The 17,671-nt window shown below is 38.9% G+C and overlaps 1 protein-coding gene across 1 annotated transcript in view; it reads right to left on the reverse strand.

Annotated features, from left to right (window-relative positions):
• Window positions 1–17,671, reverse strand: part of Pon3 (paraoxonase 3) — a 38,035-nt gene that overhangs the window by 6,174 nt on the left and 14,190 nt on the right. Inside the window, exons 4-5 of the mRNA XM_005388063.2 lie at window positions 16,148–16,313; window positions 2,793–2,919 (exon numbers count right to left, since the gene is read on the reverse strand). Of these exons, the coding sequence (XP_005388120.1) occupies window positions 2,793–2,919; window positions 16,148–16,313 (293 nt within the window). The remainder of the gene's footprint in view (window positions 1–2,792; window positions 2,920–16,147; window positions 16,314–17,671) is intronic.

Raw genomic sequence — 17,671 nt, forward strand, 5'->3', positions numbered from 1 at the left:
TCCAGGCTGGCCTCAAACTTCTGGTCTCAAGTGTTCCTCCTGCCTCAGCCCCCAAGTAGCTGTGCTACACCCATACCACTGCTCCCAGCTACCACCAAGATCTTTAAATGAAGCAAGTTTTTAAGTTCTTACAATCCATAAAAAAAAAGTCACTTCCATTTTGAACAAGAAAAATTGACGGCAAATGTACAGGAAGATGAAAGATTTTTAGAATAAATTTTAGGAGAGGAAAACTGGAGGAACTGGGAAATACTTTGAGATTCTGATATACAATGATGTCCCCAGAGTCATGCGCTATGTGCCTCTCATGCCCCAGTTTAAGCGTTCCTCCATCCCCAAACTCTTGCCTTACACTGCGAGTTAAATTCTCTCACGATGTGTTTCCCAGCATTCTGTTCTGCCTGTTGTACACGCTTGCTCAATGTGCATGGCAGGCAGCCTTCCAGCTCCTCCTTAGATTTCTCTGTCCCTCCCTATCCTGTTTCAGCTCCCTCTGTTCCCTACAGGTGCCACCACGCAGTGCCTTACCTCACTCAGCCCCATTCTAGACTTTCAGGTCAACATCAAAGCACAAGATACCACCAGATTTAACTTGTACATATATAGCCAGGAAAGTAGCAGAGATTAAGGGTCCTTGTGCCAACCTTTGGTTAACAGGAGATAGGGCAACGGATTAAACTCTTCTTTATCACAGTCAGATTGTTCTGAAATGAGGATTATGCAGCTGACTGGAAGACAATTCCATGAGTTCATGCTGTCAAATGCACTTAGGAGCAGCTGGCCTGTTAATACTTTTGGTATGGATTTCTGCATGTATGAGTTTCCTACGGCTGCCATAGCAAGGTATCACCGACTGTATGGCTTGAAAGAGCAAAAATTATTGTCTCAGAGTTCTGGAGGCCAGGAGTCTGAATTTAAGATGTTAGCAAGGACACATTCCCTCTGAAAGTTCGGTGGGAGCATCTTTATGTGGCTTTTCCGGCAGCTGGTAGCCTGGGGCATTCATTGGCTTATAGAAATGTCACTGTCATGGCAGGACTCCTCACCACACATTACTCTGCCTTAACATATGTCTTCTTCTAGGGACACCAGCTATAGTGGATTAAGAATGTATCCTACTCTACTATGACTCCATCTTTAATGATATAAGCAATGGCCCTATTTCTAAGTAAGGTCATACTCTGAAGCATAGGGGTTGAAATCTCAATGTATCTTTTTGCAGGACATAATTCAACTCATAATGTTGCTCCTCCCCTGTTTCAGGATGGTCTCTGATTTCTGCTTCTTGGGACTGAACTATCTAATAAACTGATCACTTATCAGGCTTTCCTTCAGGCTGTGCCTTTTAGGGATCTTTTCGTAAAAATGATTTTCTTCTCACTGGCAAGTCAAGTCAATGAGAGAATCTTCATGTCACTCAGGAAACTGAGGCACACCTGAAGTGACTTGTCCACAGCTTGCTAGGAATCCTCTGGCAATCCTAGTCCACTGTGGCCTCCGAAACCAAACCAGTGCATTATGGGAAAAGTTCAGTATCCTCAACACTCTTGCTTCTTGTGCCCTCTGCTTCTGTTGCCCTCAAATGTGACAGCAAGAAATTCAAAGTAATGTTGAAAAAGAGAACAAAGGCGATGAGCTTCTTTCGTTTTCTTCCCTATGGAAAAGGCAACCTGTACTATTTCTGAACTAGCTCTGGAATGTCGAGCCTATTTTATAACAGACAAAATTATCATTGTTTGCTACAGACTGGAAATGGGCAGCTTATCCACTAAAAACCTTACTATTTTTTTCTGGAAGCAGTAAGAAAAATGCTCATCCTTGCAACTGGCAGCTCATTATTTTTAAAAAACACATTTTTAAAAAAATTAAATTTATTGGTACATTTTAAATATACGTAATGATCACGCTCATCACAGGGAATTTGTACCTGGATGTATCTAGATTATTCTTTTTTCCCCATCCCTCTATCCTCCTTTCAACCGTTCTTCTCACATTGTTTCTCTGGTGTGAGAAACTGAAAGTGTAAATAAGGACCAAAATGTATAACAGATACAGTGAAATGTTCAAATGGGAAGGGGATCGGAGGGGGAAGGGGAGGAAAAAAATGAGAAAAGAAGGAAACAATGGAAACAAAGCATTTGTAAGTGGGAGCTCATCTTTTAATTCAGATGGATTCAGGTTTACATAATGGTCGTGCCTGTTACACATTTTGGGAAAGTTACCTAGTCCAAAACTTCTTGGGCTCAATTTACTCAGGGCTATTACTAAAGACTATTATGAAAATAAAGTTAAAGTAAGGATTTTGGCATCGTGCCTGATACATAGTCAACATTTAATAAATGTAATTCTTATAAGTGCCTGTGAGCTTTATCAAATTCTATTTAAAACAACCTCTTATTGAACAAAGAAATGGCCCTTTTGGAGGCTGGTTTAACACCTAGTGGGTGAGGCTCCCGGAATACTATTAGAAAAGGGAGTAGGTGTTTAAAGACAGCCCGATAGTAGGTATTGAATTGCCCTGGCAAAGAAGATGAAATTAGAGCTGGGAAGCTAATTGAGCGCCTTTATGGGATTAAAATGCTTTCAAAAAGTTGGAAAATATAGGGATATTCAGTGCTAAACACAGTAATTTCTGGTGAGGTGCCGGGTAGAGTCACTATGGGAATCTTTAGAAAGCTTTAGAAAAAAATGCTGCAAAACAACAAGTTTAAGAAAGCCTGCTGACCCAAGGGAAAAAAGCACACAGCGGTGGTGCAAAATAAATAAAAGTACACAATGCTTTAATTCCATACCTTTTGAGAAGTTCATGTTTTATAGTTTTCAGGTGTACAAGAGATCGTTGCTGTTCTTCAAATTTAAATATCTCCACGGTGGACTCCATGTGAGGGTGATTCACCACATAAAGGTACACAGTGCCTTCTGAACAGAAAAAGGATCATTTTCAAGAAGTTTACTTCCATTGCAACTATTATCAGACTTTTCGAAATACTTAGTCACCTCTAAGGCTTTTGGCTTTGTTTTGAGACTGAGTCTCACTATAACGCTCTGGCTAGTCTCAGACTCCTGGGCCTGGAAGAACCTCCTGCCTCAGTATCCTTGGCAGATGGGACTGCAGCAGTGCACCTCTGCACCCGCAGAGAGGGTGTTCTTCAGACATTTTGCATTTGGCCCTCAGAGTCCACCCGATGGATTATTAAGTCAAATGCCAGTGTTCCTATTTTATTGCGGAAACTGAAATGCAAACAGAAGTGACAAAGCAATTTCACCACTTCCAAGGGGCAAGGCCAAGCACAGATGTTTGTTCAGTAAAAGATCTCTTCAGCCTCATCTTCGCATTCTCTCTAAAAAGAAAATGCGGAACCACAAAGGTGCACACACACACACACAGACACACACACACACACGGATGTGGTTTCCCCAGACAATCCTTCCACAAGTAGGTGCGAGCAAACAAAACATTGCTGAAAAATTTTTGTATGCCTGACAACAGTTGACATGACAACACAAGTTGAAGAAGTGTCAAGGACGTGTATATCTTAAAATAAGCAGCATTTGCCAAGCGGACAACAAACTTCTGGCACAAGTCAATGACCTGAGGTCGCAATAACAATATTTAATGAATCCAGGGGACACAGAATGTAAGTATGAGTGCAAAGGACAAAAAAGTCCTAGCCAATTGTGGGTGTCACTGACCTCAAGCACGCTTGCCTACCACTTTTCATACCAGAATATGAACTGCTGTGAACGGGGTAGAGGTGAGCAAGCTGGCCTCTCAGACTACTGTTTTCAGACTTGTCAGGAGATCCAGTCTGACGAGCTCTGGAGCTCCAAAGGGCCTGGGCCCATTCTCAAGTCTCTGTTGGACTGGTTCTGTGTCTGTTGTCCTCATTGTGTCCCTCGATGTGATTTCCAGACATGTGAGGAGGCAAACCAAGCCCTGCCATGCAAACTTTCTACTCAGGGATGCCAGAACACATTGGACTCTTTGCTGCCCTCTCACAAAGGGGGCCCCTCGCAGATGAGTCAAACCCAGCTGTGTTTCTGGGCCCAGAGCTTTGAAAGCCGAATGGGGGTGGAACAGCCTTTTAACACGATGCTCTTTCATTAGACATGATACGAATAATTGTTCACGCTGTCTAGCTGGTTTTACCCCTTCTATGCTTATGCTGTACCTTTATAAATCAGTTATATGTTAAGGAAGGTGACAAATAAAGACATAAAATAGGTTGCCATCATACCTACTCAAGTGATGGAAGCCTGATTAGACTGAGAGTTAATCCTTACACCAGTCACATCCAGAAACGAATCAAAACCACCTCCCAAATACTTGCAGCTCTAACTCTATTCTGTGAAGTGAGACAGCTCCAGGATAATCTGATCACTTTTCACACTTTCTTCCATGGGGCATCCTATGTCCAGTACAGTGCAGGCAAAAATAGATAAATAAATAAAATTGTGGCTTTTGAATCCTATAGAGTTTGGGGCTGGAAGGGTGTGATTCAGTAGCAGAGGGCTTGCTTAGCGTGAGAAGTCCCTGGGTTTAATCTCCAGTACTGCAAGATAAATAAATAGAAATGACATAAATAGAACTTGGAACCCTAATCTTACCCCAATAAAAGACCTAGAATTACAAGGGAGATCACCTGCATTCCTCAGGATTGCCCATTTACTAACAACAGAAAAGAAATCACACTTCACTGCATTGCTCTTAAGTCCATTTTCTCTGTCTCTGAATTTGAGGATTAACATCCGCTGTACCTGTCTGCTACTTATTCACTTAACACATGTTCAAAGGGTATCCATTATGGGATACCCACTACGGATATCCACAGTGGGCTTACACAGTGGGAAGAGCTTTCCTGTTACAGAGCAGTAACAGGAAACAGAATAAAGGTTGGTATCTTTTGACATTCAAAAAATTATCCTTTTTGATGATTTTTCTACAAGAAGAAGTACACTGAGAAGAGATTTAATGAGGTACATAACCTGAATCAAGATGGCGGAAAGGTTCTCGCAACAGGTGGTATTTAGCGGAAGCCTGAATGACGAAGATGAATCAGTCAAAAGTGATGGAAAGATATTCCAGGCAGCAGGAACAGCAGATGAACAGATTTTGAAAAATGAGACAATTTGTAGAAATAAAAGATATCCAGTGTGGCTGGTCCAGAATGCCCGGTGGAGGTGGTCCAAGGATCATGGAGAGAACACACAGATGCCAGAAACAGTACAGAGAGTGCCCACATCATTCTGGAGATTTGGGGGTTATTCTCAGAGTAATGGGAGCAATCTGGAGAATTTTAAGAAGGTAGCAGCGTACTCAGATGTGATGCAAGTAATTCTTGCCATGAAAATGGATTGTGGCAGCATTTGGGAGGCTGAGGCAGGAGGATCTCTGTGAGTTTGAGGCCAGCCTGGGCTACAAAGTGAGTTCGAGGCCAATCTGAACTGCATAGTGAGACCTTGCCTCAAAAAGACAAAAAGGAAAAAAAAAAAAAAAAAAAAAAAGAAAATGGATTGTGCCAATATATTTTAAAAAGGCAAGTTTGGGGTCCAATGCAGAATCCAGGAAAGCCAAGCTGGAGGCTTGGACTGAAGCAGTAGCAGTTGGGTAGGGAGAAGTGGATAGATTGCCAATGTATTTGAAAGATGATTTGACCAAAACATTATAATGAGTTGACTGAATGGGTCAAAGAAAGGAAAAATTTCAAGTTTGGGTCCAGAGTTTAATTGTAAGGAATGAACAAATTACAAGGCATGGAAATTCTTTGTAATCTATCAAGAAATACAAAATTGCCAGGCACAATTCTTTTTTAAAGCAAGTCTTGCTAAGCAAATAAAGAGTGTATATAAGATTTCAGTGGAGTACTGGAACTATTTAATAGAATAGTATCCAGGCATTTTTAAAAGGTATTCATTTATTTAAAAATGAACAGATCTATGTTAGCACAGATCAAAGGAACTGGACAAAGATCTCCTAGATAAGTGTGTAGAAATAATTTTTAATCATTCTTTGTTGTCCAAAACCCACCCCCACCAAATTTCTACTTGCCAATACATTGTAACTCCACTATGTATTTGGAAACGTTAAAACCTTTTTTTAAAAAATTGCATTTCAGTTCAATTTCATGTAGCTATTACTAGTGAGATTTCATTATATTCATTTTCTGACATATTTTATAGTGGTCTATTAAATTAGCTTGAAATTGTGAGCTATGAACAAGCAAAAAATAACATTGGAAATTTTTGTTTTAAAAGTGTATATAGCTGGGCATGAGAGCATATGCCTGTAATTCCAGTATACTCAGGAAGCTGAGGCACGGGGCTTGCCATGAGTTCAAGGCCAACCTGGAGTACCCAGTGAATTCAGGGCCAGCCTAAATTACACAGCAAAACCCCTTCTCAAAAAACCAAAAGAAAGCCAACGTGTTTATAATGTTATGCTTTTATAATAGTGATTTGAGATAAAATTCCTATACAATCAAAATATAAAATTTAGCGAGTTTTAGTAGGCACTCAGAATTGTGCAACTATAGTACTACCTAGTCTCAGAATATTTTCATAACCCCAAAAGGAAATCACATCTCTACTTGCTGTCACTCCCCACTCCTTCCCCCTCTGCCAGTCATCAGTATGTTTTCTGTCTCCATCAATCTGCCTATGCTGGACACTTTATATAGATGGAATTACATAATATGTGACCTTCAGTGACAAAATGACTTCACTTAGCATAGCATTTGCAAAGTGCATCTACTCTATGTTGGAGAGAGCATACAGATGCCAGAAAGGGCACAGAAAGCACCCACATCATTCTGGAGATTTGGAGGGTATTCTCAGAGTAGTGGGAGCAACGTGGAGAATTTTAAGAATGCACTTTTTTTGCCAAATAATATTTTATTGTATAAATACACCCCCATTTATTTTATGCATTCATTGGTTGATGAGGACCTGGGTATTAGGGTTCATGCTGCTATGAACATTTGTACACAAATTCTGTGAATGTGTTTCTAATTCTATTGAGCACAAACCAAAGAGCCGAGTTGCTGAGTCACATGATAATTCTGATTGACAGGGTCGAGGAACAGCCAGCCTGCTTTCCAGTGTGGCCACACCCTTCCACAACTTCACCAGCAAAGCAAAATGGCTCCAATTTCTCCACATTCTGGCTTAAATTTTTTATTACTGTCATCATAGCGGATAAGAAAAAGTAACTGATTTCAATTCTGAATTTGATTTCTTGAAAGGCTAAAGGTGGTGACCCTCTTTTCATGTGCTTTTTGGCCACTTATATACTTTTTTAGGGGAAATGTCTATCCAGATCCCTGTCTACTTGTAATTTGAGTTATTCGTCTTATTGCTGAATTGTGAAACTCATTTCTATAAGATGGATATAAGCCTTTTACAAGATACATTATCTTGCAAGTAACATTGTTTATCTTTGGATCTTTGCACATTCTCCAGATGTTTGTGAGGTACAAAAACTTTTAATTTACCTAAGTCCAATTTATTTTTCTGGATGTCTTTATGTTTTTTAATGTCGCATGTTTTTTCAAAGGGCCTTTACTTTATATGTTATATTTCTAAGAGCAGTATTCAAACAGGTTATGACTGTCAAATAAGAAGGAAAGTGGAGACACAAAGGGGCAAGTCACCAGGAAGCTTCTACCCCTGTGACTGTCTGCCAGTTTGTTCTCAGACTATGAAAAGATAAAAAGCAACAGCTGACTGAGTTGGGAGCCATCAATATTGAACTCATATACCCAGCTCACATGTGAGAGGGTCACACGGAGAGTGAGCAAGCCCAGAGCCCTCCAGGCAGAAACACGCCAGTGGAGCAGGGCATTCAGTGCTGTGTGCTGCACCCTAGCAGCTACACGGACCTCTAGAGAGAGTAGCAACCATGGAGAGGGACTGTGGTGGTGCAGGTAGTGAGTCTGACTGCAGCAGCTCCTCTTCCACAGCACAAGGGAGTGGGAAAACATGCTGGTGCAGTGGAATAGAGGAGGCTGTGCAAGAGCCAGAAGGGGTAAGTTGAACACGGGCTCAGAGCAGCCTTGGGCAACAGCAGCTGAGACATACAGGGGCAGCCTCTGAGGAACACCCAGAGTTAGTGGCTGAAGACTCAGGCTCCAACACCCACAGCCAGATGGCAAGATCAGCCTGTAAGTTTTGTGGAACTGAGAGAGTAAATCTGACGCAGCAGATTTTAGCTCGGACTTAAACACTTCCACAGAACTGTGGACACGAGAGGATAGCTACAGACTTGGTAAGTGAAATTCTGGTCAGAAAGTTGTGGTCAGAGAAATTCTGTCTTTTATTTGTTGTTATTGTTGAGGTTTTTATTTTTGTTGTTTTTTTATATTGTTCTGTTGTGCTTGTTGCTTTTTATTCTTCTCTTGATTGTATTTTTTTATTTTTTGCCTGTGAATGAACATTATCTCTAGTTTTTTCTGGTTCACTTTGATCTTTTACCATCTGTCTCATTTTTTCTCTCTTGTCTTCTTCTCCAGTTTCCCAAAGATTGGAAGATCTTCCTTTGTCCTTTAAGCCTTGCTTTTAATAACTTTCTCTGCATTTATCTCTCTATTTTCTTCCTTATTTCTCTTAAATACCACCCCCAGGGTAAAATCACTCTACTAAAAGGGAAATTCACTGCAGACCAGTTCACAGTTTGTATTAGATTTTGATATATAGCTATAGATTTTGCTCCTGTGGTTAACCGTACCAATTAATAGTTACCACAGTTTGTAAGTTTCTAGGCTGTGCTTGATGCTATTGTTTCTGTTGATTGTACTACATGAGTGAAGGTGTCATACTTGTGATCAGTTGTTCTTCTTTGTATGACAACACTGTGATGGTCTGTGGTCATAATGATTACCATAGCACAGAACAAAAGAAGTGGATCCTGGGCCAAAAAGATAGCAACTTCTCCTGCCTAATAAATTGGGAAGGTAGGATCTTGGGACAGACTCAAAGGTCAAGAGCCAGCTACACCTAGAATACATCTCTGAAGTATAGTCATCTCCTAGGGAGACCTCAATACTAGTAATGAAGCTACCTACCATAAGCAATGCACAAGTATTAACACAAAAAAACAAATTTTTAAAAAAGAAAAGAAAATAACAAGACATAGGAGCAAGATGCAAACCCAGACCTCCAGCCCACCAAGGACAAGACCAGTGAACAATGAGGTGGAGGAAATCAGAAGCCACCCACATCATTTTTCTGAAATGGTAGCAGCAGAAGTAACAAAACAGATGAATGAGGATATAGAAAAAACAAGATCAGAAATAATTTCTCAATTAAAAAAAGAGATGATGATCATAACAAAGGTCTTGAATCTAGAGTAGATTCTAGTAGCAGAGTAGAATCTAGAATAGACACAGATTAAAAAAATAGAGGAGCTTAGGGAAATGATGGAAGCCGTGAATACCCAACATAGGAAATAAATGGAATCCATGAAACAAATTCAAACAGATATCCAGGAGAATAAAAATTCTGTTGAAAGTATATGCAGCAGAATGAACCAAAGTGAGGATAGATTATGAAAACTAAAAGACAAGATTGTAGTTAGTGATCACAAAAAGAAAGACTTCTTAAAATTAGCAAGGGACTACGAAAAATCAATCTAACATTTGCAAGATGATGATGCAAAGAAGAACATAAGATTGACTAGAGTCCATGAAAAAGCAGGAGATAGCCAAAATAACATTTAAAACCTGTTAACAGAAGTAATGGCAGAAAATTTTCCAAGCATGGAAAAAGAATTTGACTTAAAGTTAAGTAAAGTATATAGAACTCCAATTAGCCATGACCAAAAAATCTACACCAAGACATATAATAGTCAAGGTTCCAGAAATTCAGAAGAAGAGCAGAATATTAAAAGCTCTTAGAGGCCCAGCCCAAGTGGGAATGCCAGTGCCCCAGCAAAACTTTGGTCAGGGTACACACTCTGGCCCATCTCAGGCAGGACTAATGGCATGGAAAAGTCTAAAGCAGCAGTGAGAATATGAGCCAGCAGTTAAGTCAGGTGAACTAGTGCTGTGCTTCAGCACACAGACATGCAGAATAGAAGCAGGCAGGAAGGGCTGCCTTTTTTTTTTTTTTTTTTTCCTAGAAGACTCAAGGAGAACTCCAGCAGCAGAGGACCAGTCTTAGCCCCCACATCCAGAGGTGGAGATCAGCCCCATAACTAGCACAAATCCCATGGCAAACTTGGTTGGAGTACACATTTTTGGGATCTGGCTAAGACCAACCAAAGGATTGTAGACACCAGAAGAATTTTACTATTTTTACTTTTTTCTGTTTGTCTGATTAGCTTTCCTTTTCCTCTCTGTTTGGTTTTTTAAATTTTGTTTTGTCTTGTTTTATTTTTTGTTTTTCTTTGTGGTTATTTTTGTTTCTTTGTTTTCTCTCTATTTTCTTTCTTTCATGACTTACATTTCTTATATTTCTTTTTGTTTTCTTCTACCCATCCTTTTTGTTGCTTTCATCAACTATCTCACTTGATTTTGATACTTTCATGTGAGTAAACATTGTCTCTTCTCTTTGTGGTTCACTTCAATACTCCTTGGCTTTTTCTTCCATCTTTTCCATCTTACATCCTACAATTTCTCAAAATTGAGGTGATCACTCTTTGCCCTCCAGCCTTGCTCCTACTGTATTTGACCTCATTTACCTCCCTAGCCTGCTGTAATCCTACTTAACCCTCTCCTTCCTAACAGGGTAAAATCATTCCACAAAGGGGACAAGTTCCTGGTATAAATTGGAGTTTGTTATATAACTGTAGAATTGGCTCCTACAGTTAAGTTTCAGGCTAATAGTTACCACAGTGTGTCATTAGCCAGGATGTGCTTGAGATTATTGTTATTGCTAACTGCACGACTTTAGCCGGGATGTCATACCTGTCAATCAGTTTTTCTGCCCTGTATGACAACATTGTGATTGTAAGGGATCATAACCACCAATGTAGTTCAGTATCAAAGGACTTGATCCTGAGCCAAATAGATAGCAACTTCTTACTCCTAATATATTGGGAAGGTAGGTACTTGGGATAGACACAAAGACCAAGAACCTCCTACATCTGGAAGACATCCTGGAGGAATAGATATTTCCTAGGGAAGCCTCAATATCAGGGATGAAGCTATATACCACAAGAAATCTACAAGCATCAACAGAGAAAACAAAATAAAATAAAAAATGGAAAATAGAAAATGACAAGAGGAAGAAGCAAAATTCAACTCCAGACCCCCAGCCCAAACAGGAAAATTCAAGAGCAAAATGAAAGAGAAAAAATTGGAAGCCAACCACTGCAACTTTCTGAAATGGTAGCAACAGAAATGAAAAACAAATGGAAGAAGCTATAGAAAAAATAATCTCTAAGGTATAAAAAAAAGATGATCAAAATGAAAGACATTAAAGCAGATACAGATAAAAACAAAGAAGATCTCAGGAAAATGATGGAAACTATGCCTGCGCAATATAAGAAAGAAATGCAACAGATTCAGAAATCCAGGAGATTAAAAACTCCATTAAAAGTATACATAGCAGACTGAATGAAAGTGAGAATAGAATATCAGATCTAGAAGATATGATTTCAACTAGTGACTGCAAAAGGAAAGATACCTTAAAATAGCAAGAGAAAATGAAATATCAGTTCAACAGCACAAGATGAAGCAAAGAGAAACAACATAAGTTTGACTGGAGTTAGTGAGAAAGCTGAAGACAGTGCAAAAGCTATAAAAAACCTCTTCACAGAAATAATGGAAGGAAACTTCCCAAACATAGATAAAGAATTTGACATACAAGTAAATGAAGCATATAGAACTCCAAATGGCCATGTCCAAAACAAATCTATACCAAGGCATATAGTAATCAAGATTCCAGAAATTCAAGAGAAGAACAGAATATTAAAAGCAGCTACAGAAAAGAAACAAATCACCTATAAATGAAAGTCCCTCAGAATCACAACAGGCTTCATAACACAAACCCTCAAATCAAGGAGAGTTTCAAGTGGGGTATTTCAAACCATAAAAGAAAACAATTATCAATCCAGATTGATGTACCCCAAAAAACTATATTTCAAAATCAATGGAGAAATAAGATAGTTTCATGACAAAGAACAACTGAAGAAATTAATGACCACCAAACCAACTCTTCACAGTTCTCTGAAGGATATATTAGAGATCATAAACACAAAAATGTCAATAGAAAGAAGCCACTAGGAAGGGCAAGCAATTAAACACCAGGGAAAGACATAGAATTAACAATAGGAAAATAACACCAAAAAGATAAACCAATACACTGATTATAACCATCAATGTAAATGGTCTGAACTCACCAAACAAAAGAGAAACATGGCAGAATGGATCAAGAAGCAAGATCCAACTACACACTGCATTTTACAAACACATTTAATTCATTGACTAAAAGTCAAAGGATGGAAAACAATACTCCATGCCACAGAAACCCAGAAAAAAGCAGGTGTAGCTAATATATCTGCAGAGAATGTAAACTTCAAGTCAAAACTGATCAAAAGAGATGAAGAAGGTCACTACATACTTGTTATGGGATCGTTCCAAGAAGAGATAACAATCATAAATATATATGCATGAAACAGCAGAGCATCCAACTACATAAAAAAATATTAATAGACATAAAAAAATCAAATTAGCACTAACACAATTGTGGTAGAGGACTTTAATACCCCACTATCACAAATACATAGATCAACTAGACAAAAAATCAACAAGGAAATATCAGAATTAAACAAAACCTGTGGACAAATGGACTTAGTAGATATTTACAGAGTAACTCAACTCTACAACATCAGAATACACATTCTTTCCAGCTTCACATGGGATGTTTTCCAAAATAGACAGCCTATTATCCCATAACATACTCCTAAGTAAATGCAGGGGAAATGAAATCATCCCATCCATATTAGCTGACCATAGAGCAATTTAGAGAAGATCTAATGCTGCTGCCCCTCAAACTCTTGAATGAAGTTGAAAGGGAATCAATATTCTCAAACTGATTCCGGGAAGCAAGTATTACCCTGACACCAAAACCAGACATGGATCCAACCAAAAAATAGAGCTACAGGCCAATCTCCCTAACAAATATAGATGCAAAAATCCTCAGTAAGATACTGGCAAGCAGAATGCAACTAATCATCAAGAAGATTATATACCATGACCAAGTAGAATTCATTCCAGGGATGTAGGAATGGTTCAACATACACAAATCAATAAATGTAAAACACCATATCAACAGAACCAAGGATGAAAAATTGTATGATCAGCTCAATAGATGCAGAAATCATTCATGATTAAAAACTCTACAGAAAATTGGAATAGATAGTCTTTATCTCATCTGATAAAAGCCATTTATTACAAACCAAGAGCCAACACTATCTTAAATGGTCAAAAATTTAAAACCTTCACTCTAGAATTAGGAGTAAGACAGGGATGTCCACTATCACTAGTCCTATTCAACATGGTTTTGGAGGAGCTGGGGATTTAGCTCAGAGGCAAAGCGCCTGCCTGGCAAGCGCAAGGTCGTGAGTTCGGTTCCTGGTACAGGAGAAAAACCAAAAAAAAAAAAAAAAAAAAGAAAAGTTCAACATGGTTTTGGAAACATTAGCCAGAGCAATTAGACAAAAGAAACTAATAAAAGGAATAAAGATAGGAAGAAAAGTTAAATTATCATTATTTGTGATGACATGATACTCTACATAGAATACCCCAAAAACTCCACCAAAAGACTTCTAATTTAATAACCAACTCCAACAGCATAGCTGGATACAGAGTCAACACTCAAAAATGAATACCATTCTTGTATACAACCAACACACTCAGAGAGAAATTAGGGAAACAACACCTTTCACAATAGCACAAAAAATACTTAGGAATCAATCTAATGAAGGAAGTAAAAGACTTTTACATTGAAAACTATGGTAAAGTTTAGAGATTGAAGAGGATATCAAAAAATGGAAAGATATCCCTTGTTCTTAGAAAGAACAAATGTAGAGAAAATGGCCATACTTTAAAAATTGCTATGCAGATTTAAAATAATTCTAGTAAAAATATCAACAGTACACCTCACAGAATTAAAGAAAACATTCCTAAAATTCATTTGGACTGACCTAGAATAGAGACCTAGAATATCAAAAGCAATTCTGGGCACCAAAAGCAAGGAAAGTGGCATTGCAATCACTGACTTGAAATTATACTGCAAAGCTATTGTGATAGAAACACCATGGTACTGGCAAAAAAAAAAACAAAAAACAAACAAACAAAAAAAAACAGACCCAAGGATCAGTGGAACAGATTAGAAGATACATAAGCAATATGAAACATACTCAGCCACTTCGTCTTTGGCAAAGGGGCCAAATATCTGTCCTGGAAGAAAAATAGCCTCTTTAATAAATGATGCTGAAAAACTGGTTCTCTGCATGCCAAAGATTAAAGCTAGACTCATATCTCTCACCAAATACTAAAATAAAAATGAATCAAAAACCTAAGTATTAAAGCAGAAACCCTAACTCTATTGGAAGATAGAATAGGCAGAACTCTTGAAGACATAGGTGTAGGGAAAGACTTTCTGAACAAAATGCTGATCACATGGGGAATATTACAAAGAATCAACAACTGGGATCTCATCTTACTGAAGAATTTTTGCTTAGCAAAAGAAATCATGAACAGAGTGAAGAGATAACTCACATAGTGGGAAAAACTTTTTGCCAGCTGTTCTTTTGACAAAGGGCTAACATCTAGAACATATGAAGAGCTCAAAATATCAGATCCCCCAAATTTAAGAACACAATCCAGCCAGGCGTGGTGGCACGTGCCTGTAATCCCAGCACTTGGGAGGCTGAGGCAGAAGGATTGCTGTAAGTTCGAGACCAGCCTGGGCTACAAAGTGAGCTCAAGGCCAACCTGAAACTGCATAGCGAGACCCTGTCGCAAAAAAGAAACAAAAAACAAAAAACAAAAAACAAAAAACAACCAATCCAGAAGTAGGCATCTGAAATGAATAGACACTTCCCAGGTGAAGAAGTACAAGTAGCAAATAAATACATCAAAAAATGTTCAACATCATTGGTCATTTGAAAGATACAAATTAAAACAATGCTGAGATTTTATCTTACTCCAGAAAGAATGACTACCATCAAGAAATCAAACAACAAATGCTTGAGGGGCTGTGGGGAAAAAGCAACACTTCTCCACTGTTGTATGAATATAGACTAGTGCAGCCTCTGTGGAAGTCAGTGTGGAGCTTCCTCAAAACACTAGAATTAGAGGTCCCACTCAACCCTGCTATTCCCCTGCTGGGTATCTACTTGAAAGTATTTAAAGCATCATAACACAGAGATATATGCACACCCATATTTATAGCAGCACAGTTTGTAATAGCTACATCTTGGAATCAGCCCAAACGCCTGTTAACAGACGAATGGATAAAGAAGATGTGGTATTTTCATACAATAGAGTAGGACTCTGCTATAAAGGATAAACTTGAGACATTTATAGCTAAATGGATGCACCTCGAGGCCATACTCTTCACTGAAATAAACTGGACACACACATGTAAATATCAAGTTGCTCCTCTGATATGAGAAACTGAAAGTGTAAGTAAGAACCAAAATGTATACTAGATATTGGGAAATGGGAAGAAAATGTTCAAATGAGAAGAGGAACAAGGGAGGGGAGGGAAGAAAAAGAACGAAGGGGAAAAGAAAATAGAAGAAAAATGGAAACATGGCTTTTGTAAATAAAGAGGGGAAGAGGGGTTGAAGGGAGAGGAGAGGATTAGGGTGGGAAAGAATCAAGATATATCATGTACAGGTACAAACTCTCTACAATGAATGGGATCACTGTGTACATGTGAAACATACCAATAAAAAAGGAAAAACAGACAGAAGAGAAAACCAAGTGGAGTCTTCAATACTAGTCTCTCTCCTTTAACTGAATGTTTAAAAATGTTGTATCCACATTTATACTGTTGTCAATTTATACCGTTATGAATACTGTACACATTTTATGGTACAAGCACCCACCCTCTGTCTTTAACACTAGTGCTGAGTTGCAGAGGGTGCATGGTCTCTATGTCGCTCTTCTCCCCTTATCCTTATTCACCGAAGCTTTACCTTTGTTGATGAAAGTACTGATGCCATGTGGGTTAAACAGCTCTGTGTCAAATCCATCACTGATCTTTAGTGCTTGTGCCTTGGGGGCTGGCTCATTCAGATCCATCAAGAAGATTCTTCCTGGCTCATCTGGTGCAAAGTCTGGCATGCCTGGATATTTTAATCCCTTTTAAAAAAATAGAGAAAGAATGCAACACATAACCATAAGAAATAATATTTTTGTAAGGAAGCTGAATATCAAAGCCACACGCAATGCTCCAAGTTCTACATTTCATGTAGATTCCTTGGGATTTTTCACTTTGTCACAAGTTGTCTACTCTGGGTGGTCACCAATGTTATCTAAGCATGCACTGTGACTATGAGAAGAACCATATTCAAGACAAGGAAAGCCTTCTATTAAATGGGGCCAAGCCAAATATTATGATGAAACAGACCAGGCAGTGTGACTTTCTGTGTCCTTTGGTCAGCCTGAGCCTTAGGTTCCCTGTCTATCAAGAAGGAAGTTGAGATATATAATTGGTAAGATTCTTTCCAATCCTGAAATTCTATAACCTGCTTTCCTCAAAGCATAGAGAAGTGGTATATTGTTTAATTGTATTGCTCCCATCTGTGTACTGATTATTTTATATTGTAGCAAATGGTAGAATCAGCCAAGGATCCCCGTGAAGATGTAATTGGGACTGTTCAGAGATCACTGACTATCCCAAGATGGAGTGTCTGGCTCCTACAGATAAGTATTTCTGATCTATGTTATTTCTTCAGGTATGCCTGAAAATTCTGACATGAAACCTTTTTGCCAAATATTGCAAAAATTCATTCCAGTAACCTGGACTGTCAGCCTTTCTACTGGTACGGTGAGATGTTCGTCAACAAGCAACAGGCTTCGCAAATGTACGGGCCTCTGCCACACACCACCCCTAGGCTTGGGGCAGGTTCGCTCTACACTGAGTACAAGCAGCTTATTTCCTCTTCCTGGTCTTCCCCCACCCCTCTAATATAATCGCTATCAACCACCTCGTATCTCGTCCCATACATTTATCTCCATTTACCACTCATTTAAATTCTCTCCATCCTACTCTATCTTCTCACTCTGTCCCTCTCTCTCTTCTTGCTCTTTCTTACATGCACATTCACATCCATATTCTCTCCCACTCCTTTCTATCATCATCATGCTATTCTTTGTCCTTCTACTGCTCACTCCATCTTGGGATAGTCAATGTTCTCTGAGCAGTCCCAATTACATCTTCAAGCTTTTCTTAAAATGGCCCTCCAGCATCCAAGCCTTGCTCCCCCAGAGAAGTGATGTTCTTTCTCCATTCCCCATAGTTATGACATCTGTAGAACAGATCAGCAGGCCCCTGGTCATCAGCCCCGCTTCCAGGAAAGGTTCCGGCACTGGAGCATCTCCGAAAGAGGCCATACCTTTTGTTTCCTAAGAGGTCATCCCAACTGCAGCCAGATATTCAATATTGTGGATTGAATTTTTGTTCATTCTAATTTTTTTTTTTTTTTTGGTACCAGGAA

Source organism: Chinchilla lanigera, unplaced genomic scaffold (genome assembly GCF_000276665.1).
Source record: "Chinchilla lanigera isolate Chin_1 unplaced genomic scaffold, ChiLan1.0 scaffold00031, whole genome shotgun sequence".
Taxonomy (NCBI): domain Eukaryota; kingdom Metazoa; phylum Chordata; class Mammalia; order Rodentia; family Chinchillidae; genus Chinchilla; species Chinchilla lanigera.